Source organism: Cynoglossus semilaevis, chromosome 13 (genome assembly GCF_000523025.1).
Source record: "Cynoglossus semilaevis isolate Cse_v1.0 chromosome 13, Cse_v1.0, whole genome shotgun sequence".
Lineage (NCBI taxonomy): Eukaryota > Metazoa > Chordata > Actinopteri > Pleuronectiformes > Cynoglossidae > Cynoglossus > Cynoglossus semilaevis.
The window spans coordinates 15,562,651-15,588,093 of record NC_024319.1 but is presented as its reverse complement, the minus strand read 5'-3'; the positions used below and the strand labels follow the sequence as shown (position 1 = coordinate 15,588,093).

The 25,443-nt window shown below is 39.5% G+C and overlaps 2 protein-coding genes across 2 annotated transcripts; one reads left to right on the top strand and one right to left on the bottom strand.

Moving 5' to 3' along the window:
* Positions 1-140: 140 nt before the first annotated feature.
* gpd1l (glycerol-3-phosphate dehydrogenase 1 like) lies at positions 141-7,194 on the bottom strand. The gene is made up of 9 exons (XM_008323857.3): positions 7,130-7,194; positions 6,605-6,805; positions 5,981-6,158; positions 5,748-5,888; positions 4,171-4,309; positions 3,498-3,610; positions 3,169-3,405; positions 2,715-2,821; positions 141-2,619 (listed from the first exon to the last, which is right to left on the bottom strand). The coding sequence occupies exons 2-9, from the start codon at positions 6,646-6,648 to the stop codon at positions 2,523-2,525; spliced, it is 1,056 nt and encodes a 351-aa protein (XP_008322079.1). The 5' UTR covers positions 6,649-6,805; positions 7,130-7,194; the 3' UTR covers positions 141-2,522.
* Positions 7,195-8,406: 1,212 nt separating this feature from the next.
* Positions 8,407-22,355, top strand: osbpl10b (oxysterol binding protein-like 10b). The gene is given in 13 exon segments (XM_025061901.1): positions 8,407-9,507; positions 12,911-13,030; positions 13,032-13,078; positions 13,543-13,622; positions 15,378-15,482; positions 15,775-16,090; positions 17,229-17,350; positions 19,665-19,832; positions 19,934-20,453; positions 20,971-21,157; positions 21,242-21,424; positions 21,775-21,928; positions 22,242-22,355. Coding segments are annotated over 13 exon segments (2,241 nt in total). The 5' UTR covers positions 8,407-9,313; the 3' UTR covers positions 22,287-22,355.
* Positions 22,356-25,443: the final 3,088 nt, after the last annotated feature.

The following is a 25,443-nucleotide window of genomic DNA, read 5'->3' as shown; positions in this document are numbered from 1 at the left end:
TAATACATTTAAAAAAATAAAAAAGATAAAGTATAAAAGGAGTCAAAATTACTGATTTACTCTAAAGTTATACATCACCTGCAGTAATCCTGTCTAATTTGTAGGACTTCAATATCTCAAGAAAAACACAGTCAAATATATTTTAATGTGGGATTGTAAACTTTATTTATTTGAATGGTCAGATCTGTTTGATTTGATAAAACACTTCTGTGTTAACCTGAGTGTCACTAAAAACAATTGAAGACAAAGTGCTCACAATATTCAAATATAATAAACATCCTTATTTTCTTTGCCTAATTTGCAACAAATTGTCCGTTGTCCTTTGCTGCTGAACTTGAGTCGGTGCTCGAATAAGATGTAGAGGCAGTGACATGCTGCCTGAGATAAGAGTTGTTTTTTGAAAAAATGCAAAAATGTCTGTTTTAAACACAAAGCTTTTTTCATATTTTTTTAGGTTAAATAGAGCACAACTGATGTAAAACAAAGATCAGATCAGAGTATTTTTACATGCTAAAATGTCATTACACTGTGAAAGCAACTAGATCAGTGTTAAACTAAATCTTCTGTTTTTGTCTCCCAATGTGAGGACTCAGAGACCTCAAAGAAGAGTGCTTTGCGTTTAAAATGGACATTTTCCCAATAAACAATGTCACAGATCCAGAATGTATGCTCCAATTCAAAGTAATGGTCATAACAACCAAAAGTGTGTGCCCTCTCATTAAACACAAAATAAAAGATTACTAAGCAAAGAGGTTTTGTTGACTGATAATGCAACTGCAAATAGAGGACCCTCCATGCTCCTCCAGTGAAACCCAAGTATTGTGTGTGTAGTTCAAGATTATTTAGCTTACACAGTACATAAGACTTGTTGGTATAAAAGTCAATACACGACTATACACCATAAACATAATCTGTCACAAAAGGAAAAACATATTAAACAAAACATTTTCTAGATTTTGAATGTAATTATAAAAGGTATCCAGACGTTTGAATTTGCACCACTAAGCAAACATTACTGCCTGTGCATCACTGTCCTCAGCTACTGTAGGTAGATTGTGGCACGATCACATCATGTGACATTCGATGGACGGTTGTATGGCTGTAAACGTTGCAGTTCCAGTTGCGCAAAAACTGATAACAAATGACAGAACAACAGGGGGTGCACACAGAAACGTTAGTGTCAGTGCCCTATTAAAACAAATACAGAAACGGGATGAGTACCATATGATGGAGACTTAAACCCTGGACTGTTAGTTGGTAGACGATCAAACCTGTAGTATTAGGAACTCTCATGATCATCTGGTGTAGAACAAAGTCCCCATTAGATCAACATGAATTAGTAATAAAAATAAAACAGATAAAGAAGTATCTTTCCTCTAGTGATGTGGCATTAGTTTGATTTCTGTGCCCAGTAAACGCTGCTGGTTAAATTAAATTTTAAAAATGGACGAGGTTGCAGTGTTAAACCTCCACACTGCTGAGTATTTCCAAACTTAATTCACATTAGTTTACATGTCGTGTCTCTCTGCGTAGCAGGGTCACAAGATACAGTATGTAAATTAACAATACGCGCCAGCTGTGCACATGGAGTGAGTACATTATTTACGCAAAGGCCGACTGAGTTTGGGAGGAAGCACAACTGACACTCAGCAGTTGAAAAGCTACACAGCTGTAAAATGTTAATGAATAGCTGAAAACATGAAAAAAGTGGCATCAAAAATTAAACTGATTCAACTACAAAAAAAAGTTTAGCAGTCCTTCTGCGCTTCAATTTTGCACAAAATTAAACACACTCCCAGTCTTATCTGATGGAGCGCCTGATATAAAAGAAAAAGGCAAAATGATTCATTCAACTCAACAGTGGAAGAAACATGAAATATTAGGCACTGCAGCTTTAGAAACATTCTGTGTTGTTGCTGGTCCTGAGATGATTCCCTTTAATAAAAAAAAAACAAATAAAGCTTGATAGGAAATTTAAAAACAATTATATTTGAGCCACAGTTGTTAAAAAAAGATGATTACATAACAAGTAAAAACACGCTTCTGTACGATATATATTTTTACTATTTAAATAGTGTGAAAATGACAGATGTTGTTACTGAATATGAGTCCTTAAGGAGAAAATGTAATGCACAAAAAAAGACAAAAACTGAAATGTTCAATTTACCGGAGTGTTCGTGGTTATACTGATCTGAAACATATCTGGCAATTTGTCATCAACCTTTTGAGGAAACAACACATGAACCTCCAATTTTTGAAATTCTAGAATTATGGGGAAGATTTGATGGATGTGTGTGTAAACCTGCAGTAATGTGTAGTTTTAGCAGGACAGAATAAGCTTTACAAATTTGGAACATCTGTTCACACCTGAACAACAAGTCGTTCATGTATGACAGGAAGTGAGAGACAGACGGAAGTTTTTTTAGTTTCTGGCTTCTAATTGAAGTGGACACCTGAAATTTGCACGTTGGGATAAACACATTACATGTGTTCTGTTGCCCCCTGTGGGATACACTAGGTAATTACATGTGCTCCGGGTGGCTCTGCAGGCAGGAGATCATCTCATTGATTGGCCTGCCCTCGAAACAGATCTGATAGACGGCAGTGAAGAGTGGGAACCTGGAGAGAAAGTGTACGGAGTGAGAGAGAATTCCAAACCGACTGTATATTACTTTAGTGGTCCCACTAAGACAGATGTCAGTGTGTTTACATACTTGTCCACCAAGTTCTTCTGTTTGAGGATGCGATGCACCTCAGCTGAGGTGGCAGGACCCTGGAGCTTCTGACCATTCAGCATCTCATTCTCCAGCTCCTCGATGCTCTGACAACAGGTCATACCAATGACAACACTGTCATCCTCAATGGTTTTGATTGAGGAAAAAAGCAAAAAGCAAACCTCCGCCCATGCTTCAGTGGCACGTTCATCTAGTAATGACTTACAGTTGTGAATGTTTCTTGATAAAATAAACAAAACATTCTTGGATTACAGTTTGGTTACGATCAGATGAGTGACAGACCCAGCAGGTGAAACTTGTTTGAAGGAAGCCAAGCTTAGCAAAAACATTTGAAAAGTATGATAACTACATAAATGTAACTAAAATTGTAGAAATCGATGAAAATACCTCATGTCTTCCTAGCTTAGAAATAGTTATTGCGACAACAACCTACCTTTCCTGTTTTGACAAAAGCCTCTGCCACTCGTCGATTGCGGCCTCCATAGCAGGTAGTGATGAGGTCAGCCAAGCCACAGCTCTCCAGGAAGGTTGCAGTTTGAACAGAGTTGTCCTTGGAGAAGAGTTTGGCAAATGCTATCATTTCCATCAAGCCCAGACGGATCACAGCTGCTTTGGTGTTGTCGCCGCACTGCAGCCCGTCACAGAACCCAGCTCCTACAGCGACGATGTTCTATAGTAACGGAAGAGACGCTTTCAGTCACAGCCAGGACGGTTTACTTCACCAGTGTCACCAAAACCTAGGTTTGTGTGTATGCACTGTACCTTTAGAGCTCCACACAGCTCCACCGTATCAGCATCATCCACCACTGTGATCCTGAAGTTAGGAGTCTGGAGCAGGTCCTTGAACAGAAGGCCATTCTCCAGGATCTTACTTCCTAAACCGACACAAAAAAGGCACAAATTAAGCAGAATAAACAATGTGAAGATTACTGGAAAGCTGGTAACACTTCACTAAGGCATAAGTGATTCCTGACCACAGTGGTAAGGCACATTAGTGTAATATGAGAGGATATCAGGTGTGTTGTGTAAAATTATCCAATTTCACTTAATTAGTCTAAAAACTTTTTATTTACTGCGAAAAATGTCTGTGCGACAATGACAGGCAGAACAATAATTCTAGTAGGTGGCAGCAGTTAGTATAAACCTAAAAATAGAAACTCTTTCTTCAATTACTGCGAGTCTATCAGCATGGTGTTCACCTAAACAGGCCCAAGTTTAACATGGAGTAAGTAAATTGTGTGTAAATTGAAACAAGAACATCGTTACATTTCATCATTTTGTGACATTTAGGTCTGGTGGTATGTTTTGTGGTTTGCAGAAAAGTTTGGGAAACATTGGATTAAGGTGTTAATTTATTATTTAAACTTAACTATTATCATGAATTAAAACTCTGCATCGTTAATCACACTTATATATCCAGGCAAATCCTCCTCACCAATAGTGGTTTCACAAAACTTCTCAGCGGCCACTTCGTTGGCAATGTTTGCTCCCATGAGAACGCTCATGTCAATGCCCATTCTTTCTCGAATGATGTCAGAGATGAGCTTTAGACCCTCCGGACCCTCGTCTACACCCTGATAATGACACAGATATGGGAAAAGATGTGATTCAAAGATTAAGATACGTGACGATGAAAAACAGAGCGAGGTGTGGAGGAAAGCCACTGAGGGTCACATTGGTGTGAAATTGTTGACTATTCACTGAATACTGTATATTTTCTTTACCACAGCATCATATTCTAGAGTTCTCTCTTCATCCGAGTACTTGGACAGAATGCAACAGCTGTGGCCTAGTTAGCTGCTCATTTACTATTCTGAGTGAAACACAGCCTGAGTGTCTGTCAGTCACAGCCACAGTCCAGCAGCTCAGAGCTGAGATTACTTAGATTCTTTCCTCACCCCATAATGAACTATGAACATTTTTAATCAGCCTTTTAACTGCAGAGAGTTGTGGATTTATTTTGCCCATCAGACACACACACACACACACACACACACCAACGGAGGCTTCTGTCTCAATCATCTGGACCACAGTGTAAAATGTTGATAACAGTCCAGCATGGTGCAGTCAGAGATTATTTAAATGTTTCATAAAAAGGCAGATGGCAGCAGCTTTTGATAAAAAGCAAGAAAAATTACCACTATTTGTATAGTCGCTTGTACACATTACTCATTGTGAAGTAAACCCTGATTCAGGTCGCAAGATGAAGATATTCTTCTTTGTTGTTTCATAAATGACAACATTGCAGCACTTTGATTTGCAAATATTAGGGAAATCAAACTTGGCACACACAGGAACTCTACTCTACCTAACCAAATTAGTGTGGCACATCAACACAAATTCTCATTTATGTACAGGAGCAGTAACAGAGCTCGGCCTTGGCCAGCTTCAGTGGGTGTGTTACACTGAGAGGAAAACAATTCTGGGACAAGCCTGAGCAGAGAGCAGTGTAGACACAGTCTGCGTGAATTGTTAATTACTCTTTCCAACCATCCAGGGAAAATCACTGACCTGAAATCTGTCATAAGAGAAAGGCAGAGACTCTACAGATAGATCAGTAACAATGCCTCTGCCATTAAACTCATTTAGAACTGTGAAGTCATAATGCACCTTAATCTAAAAAATACAGATCGGCGTATATCTAGTTTACACAAATAAATCTAGAGTTATATTAACTAAAAATAAAAAATGTAAAAGAGTATTTATAAAGTTAAAAGATGATACTTTTTTTCCAATTCCCAGTGATTATAACACTAAAGTTGTAAAAATCACCAGAATAGTCTGGTCTGAACTCACTTCCTGGATGTTCTATCAACGTGGCTCTGAGGAGGCACTTCTTGCGTAAGATAAGTTTTGCCACAGACAAATAACACTAAAAATAGACATTTGTACAAATAAAGACCTTAGGGCAGCATTCCAGAGTGTGAAGAAGAACAGTTGTATATATTAAATGGACAGTCAGTCTGGGGGTTCACACTGGTCAGTAAAATGAGTGTGGTAGCGAATTATTACCTTGATGAGTGAGATTCCTCTAGCTTTGTTCGAGACACAGCCCACCATCTCATCACAGAGTTTTCTGATGAACTGGTGAGGGACCACGAACACCAGCAGGTCTGCTCCCTCTGCAGCATCACGCAGCTTTGGAATGGCCACCTGTACAAAACACATCGATAGAACAATCATTTGTACCTCATTTAAAAAGTCTTCCGCTTCAAAACCCTGTAGACCGAACTCCTCTCTCTTACCACATTCTCTGGCAGTTTATATCCAGGCAGGTACTTGACGTTTTCGTGTTCAGTGTTGATAATGTCAGTGAGATTTCTGCCATCAATGTTTTCTTCGTACACCCACATGTTCACTGTAGTGGCAAACCGCTGGATAGACTTGACATTATTTCCGATGATTCTGGCAATGGCTGAGCCCCTGTGATTAGAACAGACGACCGTCCAGCTTTAGTCAAGTTACATGTCAGAGATTTATAACTTCATTCAATGTCAGCTTTTAATGATGAATGTGTCAGTTTTAGACCCATTATCCTACTTTGTGGTAAACAGATGATTAGTTATCCTACTTTGTGGTAAACAGATGATAAATAATGGACTAGTATTTGATTAGTTTTTTTACTCGTTATTTCAGAACGTGTTGTTTTAATCTTTGTCTAAATTAAAATAATACGTGCATGCAATATTTCTAAACATTGCCCCAGTAGTTTCATATGTGATTGTCTTATGTGTACACTGCCATTTACATATGGATCTGATTAACTGATAAAAACAGAACCGGAAAAAGAGACAGAAAACAAGGGGAAAACAGGGATCCTGTTGATATCGACAACGTAGCCCAAGTCTGCTAGTAACTTGATGTCTTACCAGTTCCCAGAGCCAACAATGCAAACTTTTAGAGGAGACGCCATTTACGATGCTTCGCCTCGGGCTTTTTTTCTTCTTCAGAAACCCCTCTGCTCAGAGAAGAATGCAGAGTACACTGAAACGGAGTTCCTGCTTGGCGTGAATCGGAACCACGCATGCGCAGTTGTAGTCGCCATCTACGTACCCCTCGGTACGGCAACTCTATGTAGACAAAAAGAATGCAAACGGTTTGCTTACAGCATTAGCACCCCCTGAACATTACATAACACATGACGTTTTTGGACTTATACGTTCTTAATGTAAAAAAAGAATTGCATTGTATCATTTGATTTATCCGCAATTTATGCAATGCTTGTTTAGATTCATGTCACGGAAGAATAGCATGACAAACATAAAACATTGTGAGTTTTGTGAAATAAAACTAACATTTTAAAGCCTTTCTACTCAAAATATGTTCTTCGAATGTACAGTGCAGATATGTGTCGTCTTTTCCGTAGAATGGTAGCATTTCGAACCTTGACTTACCATGGTTTGCTTTTAAAATAACTTTCAGATAAGCAGAACATCCTTGTCCTTATACGCTCAAACATTATGGGGGGAGATGGGGGTTTAAATCGCGTGCGCCATTCATGGGGAGTGGTGACGATCAACATGACGTCTACGTACCGAACTGCTACAAATGACAGTAACAAATTACTTAATACAACATAATCGAGAAACTCTCATACCAACTAGAACCGCTCCATTTTTTGCAAGTTTTTTGCTTAATGCTGATTTTGATACTCTGGAAAGAGAATTTCCCGTTCCTTCCATGCGGTGCTATAATCAAGGCAAAGACCACGCTTGAAGTAAAACAATAATTCGGTGCTATAATCAAGGCAAAGACCACGTACAGTACTCAAAGGATCTAGCTTTTCTACTTCTACTAATAAGTAAAGCAATACATATTATCAAGCATTTTTGGTTTCAGTTTGTTCTTTTATGTAATTACAGTGTGATGATCCGGTTGATTTCTGTCTAATTCCTGTTTTGAACTATTCAAGTGTCACGTATTCCGTTGTATTAGTTTACGTTTCAAAATGAAAAGAGTATGATGGTAAAGACCACCCTTGAAGTAAAACAATAATAATTTTAAGACTGCGAAGCGTTTGCTAATTCCAGTTACAGTAGTAAAACACATTTTTGAAGGGTAGTTTAAAATTGTTGCTGTTTTTAAAACAATGTAAGTGTTTTAACTGTAGTACAAAAATTCGTTGAGAGACCTACCTGAAAACATTCCCTGACAGACTCCACGATGGCGCAACACAGCATACACAGGAGAGTCGAGCTAAAACGTAGCTAGATTAGAATTTAATGTGATATTAAAACATGTTGCTCCTCTCTTATACCTGTAGGTGGTGCCATGTAGTTGGCACAGTTTAGATCCAGTGACGTGCGGTCAGGGGAGGCAGTGCCTCACCTGCCATCACGATAAAAAAGGAGAAAAAAGTACATAAAATAAATATTAATATTTTCCACTAATCTGTGTTAAAGATGCATTTTCAGTATGACTCTACACATTTTTGATATTTAATTATTTATTAAAGTAAAAATCGAATTCGAGTGTTTCGCATTCAAATACAGAGCAGAACCCCCGGGTGAGGCACCGACGAGCTGTGCTTCTCTTCTGACTGCTCTATCCAATCAAACTGGGTCACATGACGCGGGCCCGTTTCTGCTCCAGCCAATAAAGTGCAGAGAAAAGCCAGCGGGGAGGCAAATATTCCTCTGCTTCACCTCAAGGGGTCGCACGTGAACTGCCATTGTCCGTTGACGAATTAGGTGCGAGTAGGAGAAGAACAGCGTTTTCTGTGCTCTTCCTGATCCGACTCACTATGGATTGTATTTCAAGGCGGAAATGTTTCTCAAAACTGGACTTTTGGTCCAGACAGTAGATGATAAGTAATGGAAGACCAACGCTGGAGCTAAAAGGTTAGCTTCAAACTACGGGACAGAAGAGTCGTTCTTTTTAAATGGAGCGGTACAAACGAAAAGACTGGCTGTGTCATTACTGCTTTCCTTGTCTTTTAATTCTCATCGTGTGATAACGTCCGGACTACATCAGGATACTGTAATGTAATGTAAAACAATGTATTTAGAATACCTGCCACAATTATGGGTTAAATCATTCAACCCATAATTGTGGCAGGTATTATAATTACATTGTTTTAAACTAACAGCTACACCTTGTTTAATAAGTTGGAATAATCATTCCCATATTAAAATGTTTTTATTTTTAATTTGTTTTTAAGAAATTGTAACCACCCTTCCCAAAATTGGCTACATCATTATATAATGTTTTTTATATGATATCTGATGTGTTCTCTATTGTGGGGTAATACTGCATTATCGATTCCCTGTAGTCTACGGGGGAGTATCCCTGCCGTGGGGGAGTGACCAACCCGGGATTTCCAAAATAAAAAACGCAGTAACGTCACAGAGGAAGAGAGGGATGGAGAGTGAGAGAAAGGAGAGAGGAGACAGAGCACCGCAGTGGATTGGCTGGAAGATCCCTCTTGCGTGTCAACAGTGTGGGAGCAGGAGGAGGCTGGAGTAAAGCGAGCTCCCTGCATCACTTTGTCAAAACCTGCGGTCAGTCTTTGCGCCTGTGTGCAGAGTCTCCTCATCCTCACTTCTTCAGAGCAGTGGTACAGCAGCAGCATCAGCAACATGAACCGCTCCTCCTGGAGTCCCTGTAGAAGGCAGGAGCAGTCGCACAGCACGGATGCTGCTCAGCACGGTGCGGGCTCCAGGAGCGGCGACAGCGTCGCAGGCTCCCCGCTCCACAGAGCAGCCCGCAGCAGGCGGCACCTGGAGGGGGTCCTGAAGAAATACACCAACCTGCTGCACGGCTGGCAGAGCAGGTGGGTGACATGGGGCTCCGACAGAAGACAATGAAGTACAGATATTTTGAAAACTTAAATAAGTTTTAAGAATAAACTAGAATACAAGTTGTAATCTTGTCAAAGCATCTGTAGATGCCAAGGATGGGTTTCCACCAACAAAAGAATCATCACCTACTTGTCTTAAGGATTACATATTTGAGTGCTTTTCAAAGGTCAACAATGCATTTTTGTGCAGTAAATTCTCTTTAAACCCTGATTGGTAAGACTTGTAGGTCAACAGTTTGTTTAATACCCGAATTCCAACTCTAGAAGTCTGTCTTGGCCATGTCCATTCTTCCTTTCATCTTCTACTGCTCTTCTGAGTTCACATGTTGGAGCCAGTCCCAGCTGACACCAGGTGAAAGAAAACACAATCTGGTGAGGTTGTTGGTCTGTCACAGGGCCAGCACACAACAGACCAACAATCAACCATTTACACTCACATTCACACCAATGCTCCTATCATTGCCTCTGAGTCTCTCATAATCAAAATGTTGTCTTTGGACTGTCTTTAGAAGAATTTAAAGCAACTCAGAAGAGTAGTAGCTGTGAACCAGTGCTGACCTACTACCAGAGAGGCTGCAGATTTTACCCTGATCTGGGTATGGTGTTGAAATGCTTTCAGGAATGTCTAATATGATTTCACTTAAAATGGCCTGTGGTTAGCATCAGTTCTTCTGGATATTTTTGCTGAGATTGAAACTCTATGGTCAGCCTTTGGCACAGACCTGGAAACAAGGAGTCGACTGTTATTATTTCAAACCTGCTGAGTCTTGCTGTAAAGGGAAAAATACCATCATTTCTTCACAACATGGTGTGTAGACGATGTTTACATGCTCCTTCTGCCGTACAGCTGTCTGATGAGACTTATTTTGCAGTGCACACTCAGGTGTGTTTCTCACAAAGTATGAATACATAATACCTTATAGGAACAACGCATGTACATTTTATATGATGGTCTAAAACTGCACCACTTTTTGTTGCTTGGCTGAGGCATTAAAGCCTTTTATATCACACCAGTCTCTCTGTGGACACTGTTGGTTGCATACATAATAATACAAAAGATTCCAGTGCAGAGATTGTGTCAGGCCAACTTTCACCATCCCTCCTTAATGTGTGATGCAGCTCTCCCCCTCTTGTTTGTCTGTGTGTGCATCCCCCCTCTTCATTCAGCTCTAACCTGTGCTGACGTCACAGTGAGAGGAGAGACGATGTGGGGGCGGGAGACCGAGAAACACTGAATGAGTCATCCATCGCGGCCCAGGAAAGCCCTGCACCTCCGTCCTGCACACCCCCCTTCCTCCCTTCATTCCTCCTTTCTTGTTCTCCTCCACTGACCCACTCAACTGCTCTCACTGATCCAGTGAATCGATAGGAGAGGCATCCAATCGTGTAATGAGCTCCATGATCACACTTTTGACAGTGTGTGGTACACTTTCCTCCTCCTCACCTTCCTTCTGTCTTCAAACCGGCAGGCCCTGTGTGTTTAGGTGTAATATGATATGAATAGCTCGACTCCACACAGAACTCTGCTGTCTGCTTTCATTGCACGTCCTGCCAGAGTGAGCTGGAGACGGATGATGCACTAAAGCAACAGTGTCATGGATGTTGCTTTATTGTTCTTCTCAATCTGTCAGAAGGGATTCAGGGGCTGTTTGTTTGTTTGTTTTAAGCAGAAGATTGACAGAGGAAATACAGACTTATAGTTGTCGGTACATGTAGTAAAACTGTGATTTATTCAGCGAGGGAGAAAACGATCAGTTTTCAACAAGAGTGCAGTTGTGGGGGGTTAGTGTCAGTGAAAACAACTCTCTGTCCGACTTAGACAGATTGGTTCTACTTGACATCGTCATTTACAATAACAACCTGAGTTAACAAATCAAAACCAAAGGCACAGTTTTATACCGTGACCAAAATATCATAAATCATAGAACACTTGATTTAAATCCCTTCTGATTTGAAAGGAATTATAGCACTCCAGCAAGCCTGCTGAGTTGATGACACCTGTGGTATTTTTTTTTTAGAAACGATGAAGACAATTTAGGTGTCAGAGAGGTTATGTGTAAGCTATATTTGTTGCACTTAAATTTCTATGATGAATAGTTGTAACTGCTTTGTAAGGCACACACAAACGATGTCACCCCTAAGACGGTCAGACAGATCCCTGCCCAGAGCAGTGATTTTTAGCAGTACCTGTAGGACTTTGAGAGTGACACTTCCTGCGCTTGTGTCAGCATTGTTATACAGTGGTTTGCTGACTCACTATCCACTGCCATGTTCCATGCTGCTGAAGACAAGTTGTTTAAAGCAAAGAAGACAGAAAAAGTGAGTTGAATTCACTTGATGTTTCCTCTGAAAACCACACAGCCACATGACACATGACATGGTGGAGGAGATGAAACAGCTTGCTGTGTGAAAACACAGTTAAATTATTCATAGCGATTTCTTTCATCTCGTTGCTGCTTTGCCTTGTCTTCTATTAACCCTCTGTCCTTTCTTCTCCATCTCGACCACTCTCTCTCCCTCTTCCCCCCACTCCTCCTTTCCCACTCTCCCTCTCTCCTCCTCTGTTTTTCTGCCCTTCCCTCCATCAGCGGTTCTCATCTGTGCTTAGACACACTGCTCCCATATGAGACTCTCCGGGGGGAAATCACTCAAGCCTCAGTAGCTCACAGATGAGCTTCAGTGTGAAATGGAATAATATTTGTCCCTTCTCTAACCACGACAGAGGAGTGCTGACTGCACAGTACGATGCTAACGCTGGTTGTTTATGTGTGTAAGAGAGATGTACTTCAATAATCACTCTCAATCAATACCCTGCTGCACTAAAGAGTTGCATTTGGATTTGAAGGCCCAGAAGGCACACGCATTCAAGATGATGTAAAAAAGTTCACATAATGATGATGCTATTGGACTCCATTCTATGAGAAACACTTTGACTGGCTACAAAAAATATGTCTCCCTTATGTTTTAATATCACCCTCATCTACAGCTCTGGCTGCAGTACCGTTACTGGCAAGCAGGGGCTGGCTCTGAAGCCCTTTTGCCTAATTATAATCGTATAACAATGACATTAGCATGGAACCCACTAGTTGTTGACCTTAGTGAAAGTGCTAGAAAACAGCAATTAAGAATGTTCCTCCTGCTAGTGTTAGCTCTTCTCAGTGGTGTTTTCACAGCATCCTGTCATCCTAGGTGAAGGCAGAAGAAAACAGTAAGAGCAAGGAAAATGCCTCAATGGAAACTGCTTTGCATCTTTTCTGTGTCTGTGTTTAAAACTGAACGGTGAAGTGAAGATTCCAAGGTGCTGAATTTAAGACACAGGACAAGTTGTAAAAGAAGCTAACAAGGTTTTTTCTTTTTCCTGTCCGTCTTTCTGTAGATATTTTGTTCTGGACCCAGAGGTCGGTCAGCTCCAGTATTATCTTAATGAACTTAGTAGAAGCCAGCGGCCTCCCCGAGGGTCTCTGCCTCTCCTTGGAGCAAAGGTCGTCTCTCGCAAACATGTTTACTATACAGTCCTCTACTGGGGATTTCTACAAACTTAGAGGTAAGGAAATGTGTTGTGCATTGCTACACACACATTCTTGGTCTCACTAATACGTATCCTTTTCTATAAAGGCTGCATTTTACCTCCATGTTTCAGGAGATGTTTGGTTCATATTCTGTGCACTTTATCAAATGTCACAACCATGCAGTAGTCAATTCTATGGTTGTTTGGTTAATTGTTTTTTTCATTCTACTTAGAATTTTCAAAGCTAACTTAAGCTGTCGTGTCTTTAGCTTAATATATTTGTGCTTTTTGGACTTGTATTACTCGTATTGTCTGTTAGCTACCCATTCGATTTTTTGAGTTGAATTCAGCTACTTGGTATAATTCTTAGTTGTAGTGTTTTGCCGAGCCTATAAGGGTTTGAAAGTTACCTAGCTTTAGTTCTTTAATTACTTCCTTGACTGTTTTTGAATCGTGGTTAGTGTCTTTATATTAAAAATGTGTTTTCGTCTTCCTGTCAGCATTGGATGCCCAGGAGCAGGAGCTATGGATGACTCACCTTCAGCTTTGTTCCAGACGCCACTCAGACAGCAGCACCAAGGTATGCACCAAGCATCAAAGTACACACACACGCACACACACACACAGATGCAAAGACACACACACAGACTTGCTAAAGCATCTTAAAGACAAAGACCTATGACTGTTTAAATTTGATATCGATCATGAGATTTGGAATTCTCGTTATGACTCCTCCTCTCTTGCCTTTAATTGAGTTACATCCTCTCTAAATGTACTGGGAAGTGCTGGTCCAGACAGGCTGGTCCGGATGACTCATGGAGCCAGGCACTACACCAGTCCACTTTGTGTCCATTGCTGCTCCTGTCCAAGTTTTTCTTTTATTGCGGTAGTTTGTAAATGTATTTAAATAATGAACTATTTACTAGATGCACTCATTGATGCTGATTGCGAGGAAATGTCTTTACATAATCTATTAACTTGATCGAAAGTTTGATTTCTTCCGGAACTAGCATTTAGGACAAATTTTTAATTTGTAACCACATTTTGACATCACATATATAATTTTGATCATGTTTGTCATACTGTGTTGCAAATACAGAGTAGTCAGATGAGTGCACAATGTGACCCCCCCGCCCTCCCTTTTCAAACACATATCCAGTTAGGTGAGCTTGTCTTTACGATATTAAGTCTTTTTTTTATTTTGTCAATTACTAGACATTGCTGGCAACCCCATTAGAATTCCAGATGACTCCAAGGTTGAAAAGCACTGATCTAGATTGTGATGTGGTTTCAAGTGGACCATGACAACAGCAAGCAAAATGAAAGGAAAGCACATGCATGACAGTTTAATAGGAACTTCTGATCTATAAAAGACGTCTTGGTTTCACAGCAATAGTTGAAGTGATACCATTTATATAAAGAAATGACATCTGTAAGTGTCATAAACAGATTCAGTGAAAATGTTGTCAGAGTTATTATCACTGCTGGAAGTGCAAGTGTGACAGACATTCATCACGCACGCACGTACACACACACTCATTAAATAATCTGAGACATCCCAGTGGCTTTTGCTCTGCAGTAACTGTGTCACTGTTAATTACCTCCTGTGGTCAGAGAGAGAATCTCATCATCTCTATTTCCTCTTTGTTTCTTCTTCTATTTTATTCCCACATCCAGAAGTCAAACAATTGCACGATCTGTCCTTATTTTCATTGTCTTTCTTTTACACCTCTTTCGCACCAAAAATATCAAATGTTCTCAGGTTTTAAGCCTGAGAGAACTCACTTACCAGACAAAGTTATTTTTGCAGCTTTGTTTTTCTCTGATTCGTCTGCTTGACGTCAAATGTGACGCACGTTCACAGCCGATGTGCACTACACAACAGGGGAGACAAGACAAAGACGAATCAACACGAATACCTGTGTCTAAAACTTTTTATTATTATTTCATTATGTTTCAAAATTGTGACCCTATTGATCTGTACTTTGATTATCCGGAGAGAAGTACGTGTATGTGTGCGAATGGTTGTTTGTCCCTATATGTGGTCCTGTGATGGGACTGTTGACCTGTCCACATTGTCCCCACCTTCACCTGATAACTTCTGAGGTTTGCTTTTATCCAAAAAAGGTGATGGATAAATCAGTGGTACTATTTGGTAAACATGTCGAGTTATGGGACATAACCACCATAGTACACTCTGAAGGTGCACCCTCACATACAAACAAGTCACTTATTTTACTCTATGTACTTTGGCCTGAAAAGATGGAGGATAAATGCAGGTCCTGCACGAATGATTTCCTTATTTGAAAACAGTTTTTATTATACCTGTGTGTAGGTGACAATTCAAGATGGTGGGCCGCAGAAGAACGTAGCAAACACTGTTGAGTCACTGCCGCCCCGAGGTGGAACCCTCTCCGCTCTGGATGATGTAACTCATAAGGTACTGTTTATCTTCCATACATTTGTCTGTGTAGCACTTGTAAATGAAAAAGGAGGTATTAATTGTGTCCATTATCATTGGACATTGAGATGAAGTGAAATATAAGAGCATTTTTATTTGCATTGATTGAGTTGTGGAGGTTTTATACTGGCTTAACAAGGGTTTGATTGACTCCTACAATACTACACAACAAGTACTGTAGATGGAGTAAAACTGTCTACTCAGATATGGCTCTCTTCTCTCGTCTGATTTCAAGGTTCTACTGACTTTTTTTTTCTTCCATTTGTTAAAGGACCTTCTCCTCTTAAAGGCCACATCTGCTGCCACTCTGAGCTGCTTGGGGGAGTGCCTCAGTCTGCTGCAGCACAATGTTGTCCAGGCCCTCAATCACAACCAGAACCAAAACCAGAACCAGAACCACATCCCTCTTCCCAGTTTTAGCCACAGCTCACCTGGTGGATTCAAGTCATCTACAGAAAGAGTAAATGTAAACCAGCTGGGGGCCGGAGGTCTTGATTCCAGAAGTCGGAGCCCAACTCACAGCCTTAGTGGGGGACGAACGCCTGTTCACAGCAACAGCTCTGGAAGACAAAGCCTTACACCTTCAGGTGAGTTGTCAGAGGCAATCCATCCAAGAGGAAATATTTCAAAATTTTACATTTTACACATGAGTAGTGTACCTTATCTTAGTGTAGTGTAACTCATTTTTAAATGACTATTTTGCATTTAATAAAATACCTTCCCACTGATTGAATCTTAAATTTTTAAGAAATTAGTACACACAGTTTTCATCTGCTCCTATTTTCATTTTACACCATCCTGCTGCTAAGCAGCACAGCTAAAACCTAACGTAGATGCCTTTGGCTCCCTCCATCTGTCACATGACTCTTACCTCACACATCTTCACGGTACCTCAGGAGATTCGCACATCACATGGCTTCACTTGAGCTTCTCCATCTGCCCATGAAGTCAACGCTCTGTTTGCTTGATTTCACTTTGTTTGCAACAATTTGTATTTTACAATACACACTGACTCCTGATAAGAAAAAATGAAATTTTTGTTGATGAATATTTCACAGCACTAATGACGGGGCCAAGGATAAAACATTTGTGTGGCATTAGTTTGGCATAAAAGTGCAAACGTTCTTAATCAGATAAAGATTCAAATATATTTTTCAGAATATCCCATAAAACAACACTCAAAGAATAACTTCATCCACAATATTTTTTAAGTTGGTGCCAGAGTTTTATGGCAGTATAAAGGGAAATATTTCAACATCTAAATACAAGCAGAATAGACAGCTGTGTGATTTATACTCCCTGTAATCCTACTTTCATGGATCAGCAGAACAGGATTGACCTCTACTTGCAAGGAAGTGTGGATCCAGGACAGATTCAGATGGAGAAACTAAAATTAAATTAGTACTAATGCAAGACAGTTAAATATCAACTTGTATCAAAACATCACTGACCATGGCGGGGGAAAGCTCACCTGTATACATACACTGATCTCTCAATTACGTCTAACTCCATCAGGTACTTCAACATTGGTTCATATCCCCATCTCACATCCTGTTGTTGAATCAGAAAAAAATGACTGCTATACATTTTCCTTCAGAACATCAATCACAAAAAATATCAGGACAGTACATTTAGAGAAAAACATTCAAAGGTACATGTGTTGCTGTGTTTGCAAAGTTGAGAACGGTGTCAATGGTAACGGTGCTTCTGTTGATCCTCCATCAGACAGTTCCCCTGGACGCTCCAGATCTCCATCTGAGTGGCTGGTGAGAAATGGACCACAGACACTTCTCTTTTCTCGGCCATCTTCAACACAGATAAACAGGGATCCAGAACTCCTTACACAGGTGATTTATGCAAAAGAAACGTTTCCTGACATGTGATCAGGAGCGTATCACTCTACATTCTATTCCTTAAATTCCAGAAGGGGGCTCCCGAGGGATAAATACAGTTCTATCTAGTTAAGGATACAGATCCAAAATATTGCTGTGGTGTTTGTTTTTCAACCCCAGGGGGCTTCACACAACTAGCTCAAGCTTGTTTTATAGCTGATTTGTCAAATTGTATTTTCACATTTTAGGTAAAGGAGATTATTTCCAAATGTTTTCAATTTCTTAGTGAAATGGCTTCTACCCATAGTTTTTGAGATAAGGTTTATATTTACTGGGATTCGAATTACTCATAATTGCAGAAGAGTAATTATATTCCTTTTTATATTAGTCTGTGGAGATAAAGGTTTAAGAAACACGAAAGTTTGTACTCAGGGTTTTTTGTATTATCAAAACTCTCTTAATTTTTAATTTGCTTTTTAACTTTTTATACATTTAACATAAATGCATCACAAAGTTAAGGTGATGATCTGCAGAAAAAAGTCTGTTTGTCCAATAATCTCCTGGGTTGCCATGACAGTGAGCAGAAAATTAATACTTTAACCTGAATCCATCAGATGGAAGGAAAGGATTATCACCAGATTAAAAAAAAAAACATCTGAGAAAAGTCTCTGTCTTTGGTCTTGACTCCGTCCCACTCACTGCTTCAGATCTCTGCATTGTTTATTCCTGAGACACCTTCAGATGTATGGTTAATGTCATCTTCTGTCAAATCTGATTTTATTTGTCGGTCTTTGCTTTTCATTGTGTGGTAGGAGTACAAGCCCTGTTCCTAAGTCTAGTCATGGGTTTGGTCTTAAGCTACTGGACCTTCTCTAGAATAAAGACTAGTCATGGGATACAAGAATGGATTGGGTGGGGGCTGGGGTGTTGATGTTCACATATTGTTACAACAGCCCTTTTTTTCTGCCAAGATTTGAACATGTGCTTAAAAAACACAGCAGAGAAGGTTCATATTGTAGTGAGATAGCTGGTATAACAGTGGAGGAGGCAAAATCAATCAAATTAAGAATAAGATAAAATAAAGGTCCTGTCATGCATCACACAGTTAATTTTTGTAAGTGATGCCTGTGAGGAGACAGAACTGAAGTCCTGCTGCTGCTGGAACTAGGAATGGAAAGAATCTAAAGATTGAGAAACTTTCACAGAAGCTTAGATCAAATCTAAACACACAGCTGTTGTTACTCAAGTGTTACCAGTGACTGTGATGTCATATATCTATTTATTATGCTACATCTAACAAATAAGAAAATACAAAAACAGGTAAACAGGCTGAATAAAAACAACACTACAACAATGTTGTCGGTATCCGTTTCACATTAAATATTCAAATCTAAGGCAATAAGATGGAGTGAAATGAAAGTGAGACTGAAAAGTGAGGAGGAAGATGAGGAGGAGACACATAAGTAGCAGTCGTAGGAGGAGTTCTGATGTTCAGTGTTTGGTCAGGGCTTATGTTCAGAAGGAGGCTGTTTGGGTAAAGAGGATTGTTGGCATCACTTCTTATCTGTCTACATAAGTACACCAGGCAGAGTTCCACTTCCATCTACTGCCTATTTTTCTTTCTTTCCTCCTCGCTGATTTCTCTCCTCATCTGCCTCCTCGCCATCACTTTAGCTCTTAATTTGTTACTTGCTGTGATAAAACTGGTGCTGGGACATCTGTGGGGAGTCTCTCTGCTCAATGCTTTCTGTCCTCTTGAATGATGGTGGACACCAAATCCAGCTGGATTCCGAACAAGTCAGACATCGTGAGTGTATTGCTGCTGGTTCACCCGGGCTACGAAGAATATTATGATGATATTTGGAAGTTTTGTGGAAATAAAAGCAAGGCTTCACATGTCCAAATGTATTTCAGATAGTTGGTAAAAGATGGTGAAAAAAAGCGTTGTTTAGGGTTAGGGTTAGCACAGAGGCTAATTTTATTCTGCTCACTATCTTTCTTTAAAAAGAATTCCATCAGTGTGCAGCATGTGGTGCTGTTGTTTCTGGTCACCAAGTCTGGTCAGAGGGAGAATACAACCACTATAACTGTTGTGTTATACTGTATATGTCTACATTTACATAGGAGGCGGTAGAAGACCCAGTAGGAAATTCCAATACAAACAAACAAATTTATATTGTTCAAAATGACATGCATGAATGACTGCAGTGATAAATGACTAGACATCACAGATATCTTGTAAGAGTAAATGAAAAAGAGTGGGCAGAAAATTATGACTTTCACCTTTCCTGAAGATATTTGATCTTTTTCTGTTTGCTGTTTCCACCAGCAGGGGCAGCAGTATGACCAGACCAGCAGTTCAGACTTCCCAGATCCTAATGATGAGACCACAGACACAGAGGACAATGAGGAGGAGGACTTGGGAGTTCTGGACGATCAGCGTAGCATCATCATACACTTACTGTCCCAGCTGAAGCTCGGTATGGATCTGACACAGGTATTCTGCTCCTGACTTTATCACCTCAGCTTAATAATAATCCTCGGAATCTTATCTTATCTCTACTGTATGACTGTATTGATGACCTATTCTTCTATTAGGTGGTGCTCCCTACCTTCATTCTGGAGAAACGCTCCTTACTTGAGATGTATGCTAACTTTATGGCTCACCCTGACATGTTCCTTTCCATCACATCTGGCTCCACGCCTGAGGAGCGTTTCCTTCATTTTGTGGAGTACTACCTGACTGCCTTCCACGAAGGTCGAAAGGGTGCTGTAGCTAAAAAGCCCTATAACCCCATCCTGGGTGAGATCTTCCACTGTTCTTGGCATGTTCCACGGGACCGTGTTCGATCTCTTAGGACCACCAACGGACCCGGTCCTAACTCAGCACCTACGGGCACCTCCAACGTCCTCAGATCCTCCCACAAGGGTAAAGATGGAAGCAGAACACCTTCAGACTCTTACTGCGTTCGCTTTGTGGCTGAGCAGGTATCCCATCATCCACCTGTGTCTGGCTTCTACTGCGAGTGCAAAGAGAAGAAGATGTGTGTCAACACTCATATCTGGACTAAGAGCAAGTTCATGGGCATGTCTGTTGGAGTCTCGATGGTTGGAGAAGGTAAAAGACAGCTTGGCTTCACTGTTTTAGTTGTGTTCATTAAACCTTCAGTTCTTTAGGCCTCAACTTTAGGCTTGAACTTGGAGCTACATTTGCCTATGAACATCAGCAAGGTTTCTACCATCTTTCTAGTTTTTTTCCTTTGTGTTACTAAACTGTGTGACATTCTTTATAGGAAATATTTACTTGCGTAAAATAGACACAGTAGGTGGCAGTGCTGCAACTCAAAAGATTCCACTCTGTTGGTAAAGTCCAAAGAAAAAGGCTGTACAAGTTAGTACCATTAGCTAAGTGACTCTCAAAACAAAATGTTCGGGCATTTGTTACATTTAGCAGTGACCTAATCATGATAATTTTTTTTTCTTGTGGTCAAGCGTTTGACCAAGTCTACCAGATTTCTATAATTGATTGCTCCAGTCTACATCCATCATATGTGATCTAATCTATATGATGTCATCTTTAATGTTGTTGATGGGTCTTTTGATGTCTTTCCATTAACCCTGTTTGTCTCGCTCAGGTGTATTGCACTTGTTGGAGCACGATGAAGAGTATGTGTTCACGTTACCATGTGCTTATGCCCGCTCCATCCTCACTGTGCCATGGGTGGAACTTGGGGGAAAGGTCACCATCAACTGTGCCAAGAGTGGCTACTCTGCCACCGTTACTTTCCACACTAAACCCTTCTATGGAGGAAAAGTACACAGGTAGACAGGGTCCCACAGCTCTGGTTTCTGTTGTATTCATTTATATATTCTGATTATTGCAAAAAAAAACCCTTGTTTTCCCAGAGTAACAGCAGAGGTGAAGAACAATGTGACCGGAAACATTGTGTGTAAAGCCCAGGGGGAGTGGAATGGGGTTTTGGAGTTTACTTACAGCAACGGAGAAAGCAAGGTGATTGACACTTCAAAGCTGCCAGTCATCAAGAAGAAGATCCGACCTCTGCAGAAACAGGGCCAGTATGAGTCACAGTGAGTACGTTCAAGGCAAATTTTAAATATGGAGCAACACAAGCTTATGAAACTCAAGATCAGCGTGCAGGCAACAAAATCACACTGATATATAATCATTTCTGTTCAGGTCAGGACTTATATTTACAGATATTATCATCAGTTTTAATATCCACAGTTACAAACAGACAGAAGAATTGACAAAAACAACTCATTATCTCTGGGATAGGTTAACTTTATCAGCAGAGATTATAAAGACAAGGGTTCACGTGAAACTCAACCCATGACACACATGGTTCACAGATTTTGTCGTTCACCTAATTTTAATTTCCTGGCTAGAACAGTTATTGCGTTGTTTTCACTTTGCGTAGGAATCTTTGGCAGCATGTGACCGCATCACTGAAGGCAGGAAATATGGACTCTGCCACGGAACACAAACACTGGCTGGAGGAGAGGCAACGCAGTGAAGGCAAACAAAGAGCTTCCACCAAAACACCTTGGAAACCCAAGTATTTTCTTAAAGAGGTTAGGAGCAGAAGTCTCTGGTTGGATGTAACGGCTATAATTGTGCACTAATCTGTGAATAAGTGTTTGTTGTTTGATTTTATTTATTTTTTTATGTTTTAATTTTTGTATACGTGAAACACAGCTATGTTTTTTTGTGACTAACCCAAGTGATGGAATCAATAATATGGAAATATGGCAAAATAAAAGTAAAACTCAAAAAATTGCATTGATGAGTTGATGGATTTTAAACATTACCGGTCATCTTAATTGCTTGTCAAGCACATTGACATTTTTTATGCTAAAATGTGTCTCTCTGTGTGTAACTGTACAGGGTGAAGGCTGGGTGTACCATAAACCTCTGTGGAAAGCTCACTGACCAAGAATCGTCAAAGCTATGGTGCACCTTCAAACGGCCACTGGAGGGAGACAACCTCTGACAACCTGAAAAAGTAGGAGTCAGCAGAGAAGTCAAAATGACAACCTGAAAAAGTAGGAGTCAGCAAGATGAAGACTGAGAGGAGGAACCAGAGACCACAACAAAAGGTGCCAAAACACTTTCAGTGGACATGGATGAAGTAAAAATGATCTTCAATCAGAAACACTTTTTTCTCAACAGAGAGGTGACACAGTTTCTACAGATTAATTAAGCCAAATGGGACATTTTCAGATTCTTTAAACTAGTGTGAACTGCCACTGAAATGTTTCCTTCTTTGCACAGTGAACTAAACAAAGTGTCGATCATCACTGTTTTTGCACAACTCACTGTCAAACAAATGGTGATGAGTCAGAGGATTATGTTAGATTACATGTTAAAGGCAATGGTTCTGAGTAACAGATAAAGGGACAATGACTGCAGAACAAAAACAGTTTATGGTTAAGGCCAATGGGCAATAGTTAAGAAACGTTTTACAGTTTATTGGAGGCCTCAAACTTCTTTCTTACATGTGTCTTTTTTGCTGTTATCACAATAAGAACTTCCTTCAATTTTTTTTTTCTGAATGAAATACGAGCCAAAGGAATTTCATATATAGCTATATATCCGTGTTATCGTATTTTGCAACTATAAAGTTCTTATTTCAGGTTATCATTTAGCCGTCTTGTTGGGTTCAAACATATTTGGAATGTTTGCTATATTTTTTGGTAACTTTTAGCTTCATTTTGCTAAATGTATCCACCATTTTGTCTTTAATAGTCCAACTCAAGTGTAATTGTAAGTATTTTTGTGCTTCTTGGTAGCTTACAAAGTGTTGCATATTGAATCCTTAATGATTTTGCTGCTACGTGTTTTCGAAACATTGTAAAAATCAAATAGGTCAACTCCCTCAGTGGCCATAATATTTAGATTACAGTATAGTGTTAGCAGCATTAACTCTGGGTGACAAATGTGTGTGTGTGTGTGTGTTTTATAGTAAGGTTATGTGTGTGTGAATGGATAAACTATACATAGTTATTCTCAACAAACAACTATTGAAGCACATTTTTAAAAGAATGTAATGAAGATGGAGTTGAAATTCAAACTGTTGCTCACTTATTCTTCTCATTTTGCTGAATAATGAATGTTAAGGCAAATATATCACCCTTTATAATTACTTCATTACTAGGAGTATGTATGTATTATATCACATCTGGATACTGTTAATAATCCACAGCATCTACTGACACCATGTGGTTCTTCATGCTGTCACAATTTGATCAGTTTTCTGATATTGGTTACTATAATCCAGGTAGCCTGATCTAGTTGTTTTTTGGGTATATTTGGGAAATTTAGCTACAAAAATAATGACATGGCTCAGGCTCAAGCTGCATAATAAGAGACAGAAGAGATCATTTTTACCACAGCAGGTAAAATGGAATCATGTTGGAATACTATCTCTATTTTTAACTGACACCCAAAAATGTGAATAAGGGTGCAGTGCATGTTGCATATAAAGCAGCGGTTGATTTGTACATGTTTAGATTCCTCTAGTAATTTTATATAAATATATCAGGACTTTGTTGCACATCTGGAAGTAGTTTAATAATTATTAGCCTGTTTAGTTGCTATGTACATTCATTACTGAGATATTTCTGTTCATAGTTAGGTCTATTCTAAGAGTACAGAGACTTTGACAATATACCTGTCACATAATATTTTGGTGAAATGTCGCACAAAAAGTTGGTTTGCTATGTAGTTTTGCTGGAAAGCAACATCTAAAGATTTTATAGTCAACATTTCTGTAGCTGTGCTTTTAACAAAGATATATTTGGTGTTTACTGTTTACTCATTTATATTATTATAAGTCTTATTTTGGCCTATTACAACGGACAGTTTGGTTACTTGGTTAACCTGTGATCATTTGGTAGTGAACACGAACCAATGACATTTTTTCTGAAAATGTTTCAACAGTTCCCTTTTTTTTCTTTACCTTTCAATTGTGATATGTATTTGTAGTACACATAATACATAATGCAAATATGTTTGGTGTTCACTCAAACTATGTATTATAGTAATGGCACCAAACTACACTCGGTTATTAATTAATGTGAAACGGTGAAAGTTTGTGAGAAATAAGAAATCATTATATATCCTAATTTGTATTAATCACATCTTCATCATAACATATACCTGCATTTGTAATGTACAAGTACAAGGAACTAGTGCAGTGTTTGGAACAGATAGAAAAACTCAACACTTGGTCCTCAGTCTGACTATGTAGTCACCTAACCTATGCAACCCACGGCTGTAAGGACCCTCCCTCTGGAGGAAGAAGGTAGGAGGTGTGTTTATTTAAAATAAATGTCTTGTTTTCTCATTGAGATAGTGGTTATTTTGTCTTCTAATCAAATAAATTAAACCTAATAATGCACAAAATGATTTTTCTCTGAACAATTAAGTTATTTGAGAAGAAAATAGTTAGGTGACAGCTTCCTTAAACAGACAGTCAAAATATAATTTTACACATTTGTTTGAAAGAGTTTTTCAGTGGTGTGCCCTGTATTTCTCACTGAGACCTTCAGTGGTGTCCTGCATGAACAGATTCACATGCTAATCATTTAATTGTCTATAGAAACCTTCAGCATTATGCAGAAATGTACTATATCCTACAGAGTTGTATTTTAGATCAGCGGTCCCCAACAAACGATTAGTAAAGAAACCAGTGCCACTACTGAAAGTCTTTGGGCAGATATCTTTCACCCTGGCAACACATGAGGCTAAAATATGATTGGATAAAAAAAAACCCTGGCATATTCACGACCGGAAGCTTCGCAGCCAAGCGAAAGGCTGAGAATGAGAATGATTAATGAGAACAAAATACTTATTTTGTAAATATTCATGATAGATATATTAAAAAATAAGTCACTGATTTTGATACTGTTTAGGTCAGCAGAGATATTCTTTGACAGTTAAAACCACTGATTTTTGTGGAATTTGTGCACTTGTATGCAATTAAAACCACAATGCCCCGATTATAAAATGCCCAGTTTCAAAAAGAGATATTAACATGCAGATTGCACAGAGAATACTTTGCACATTTGTATATTTCACGGGGTCA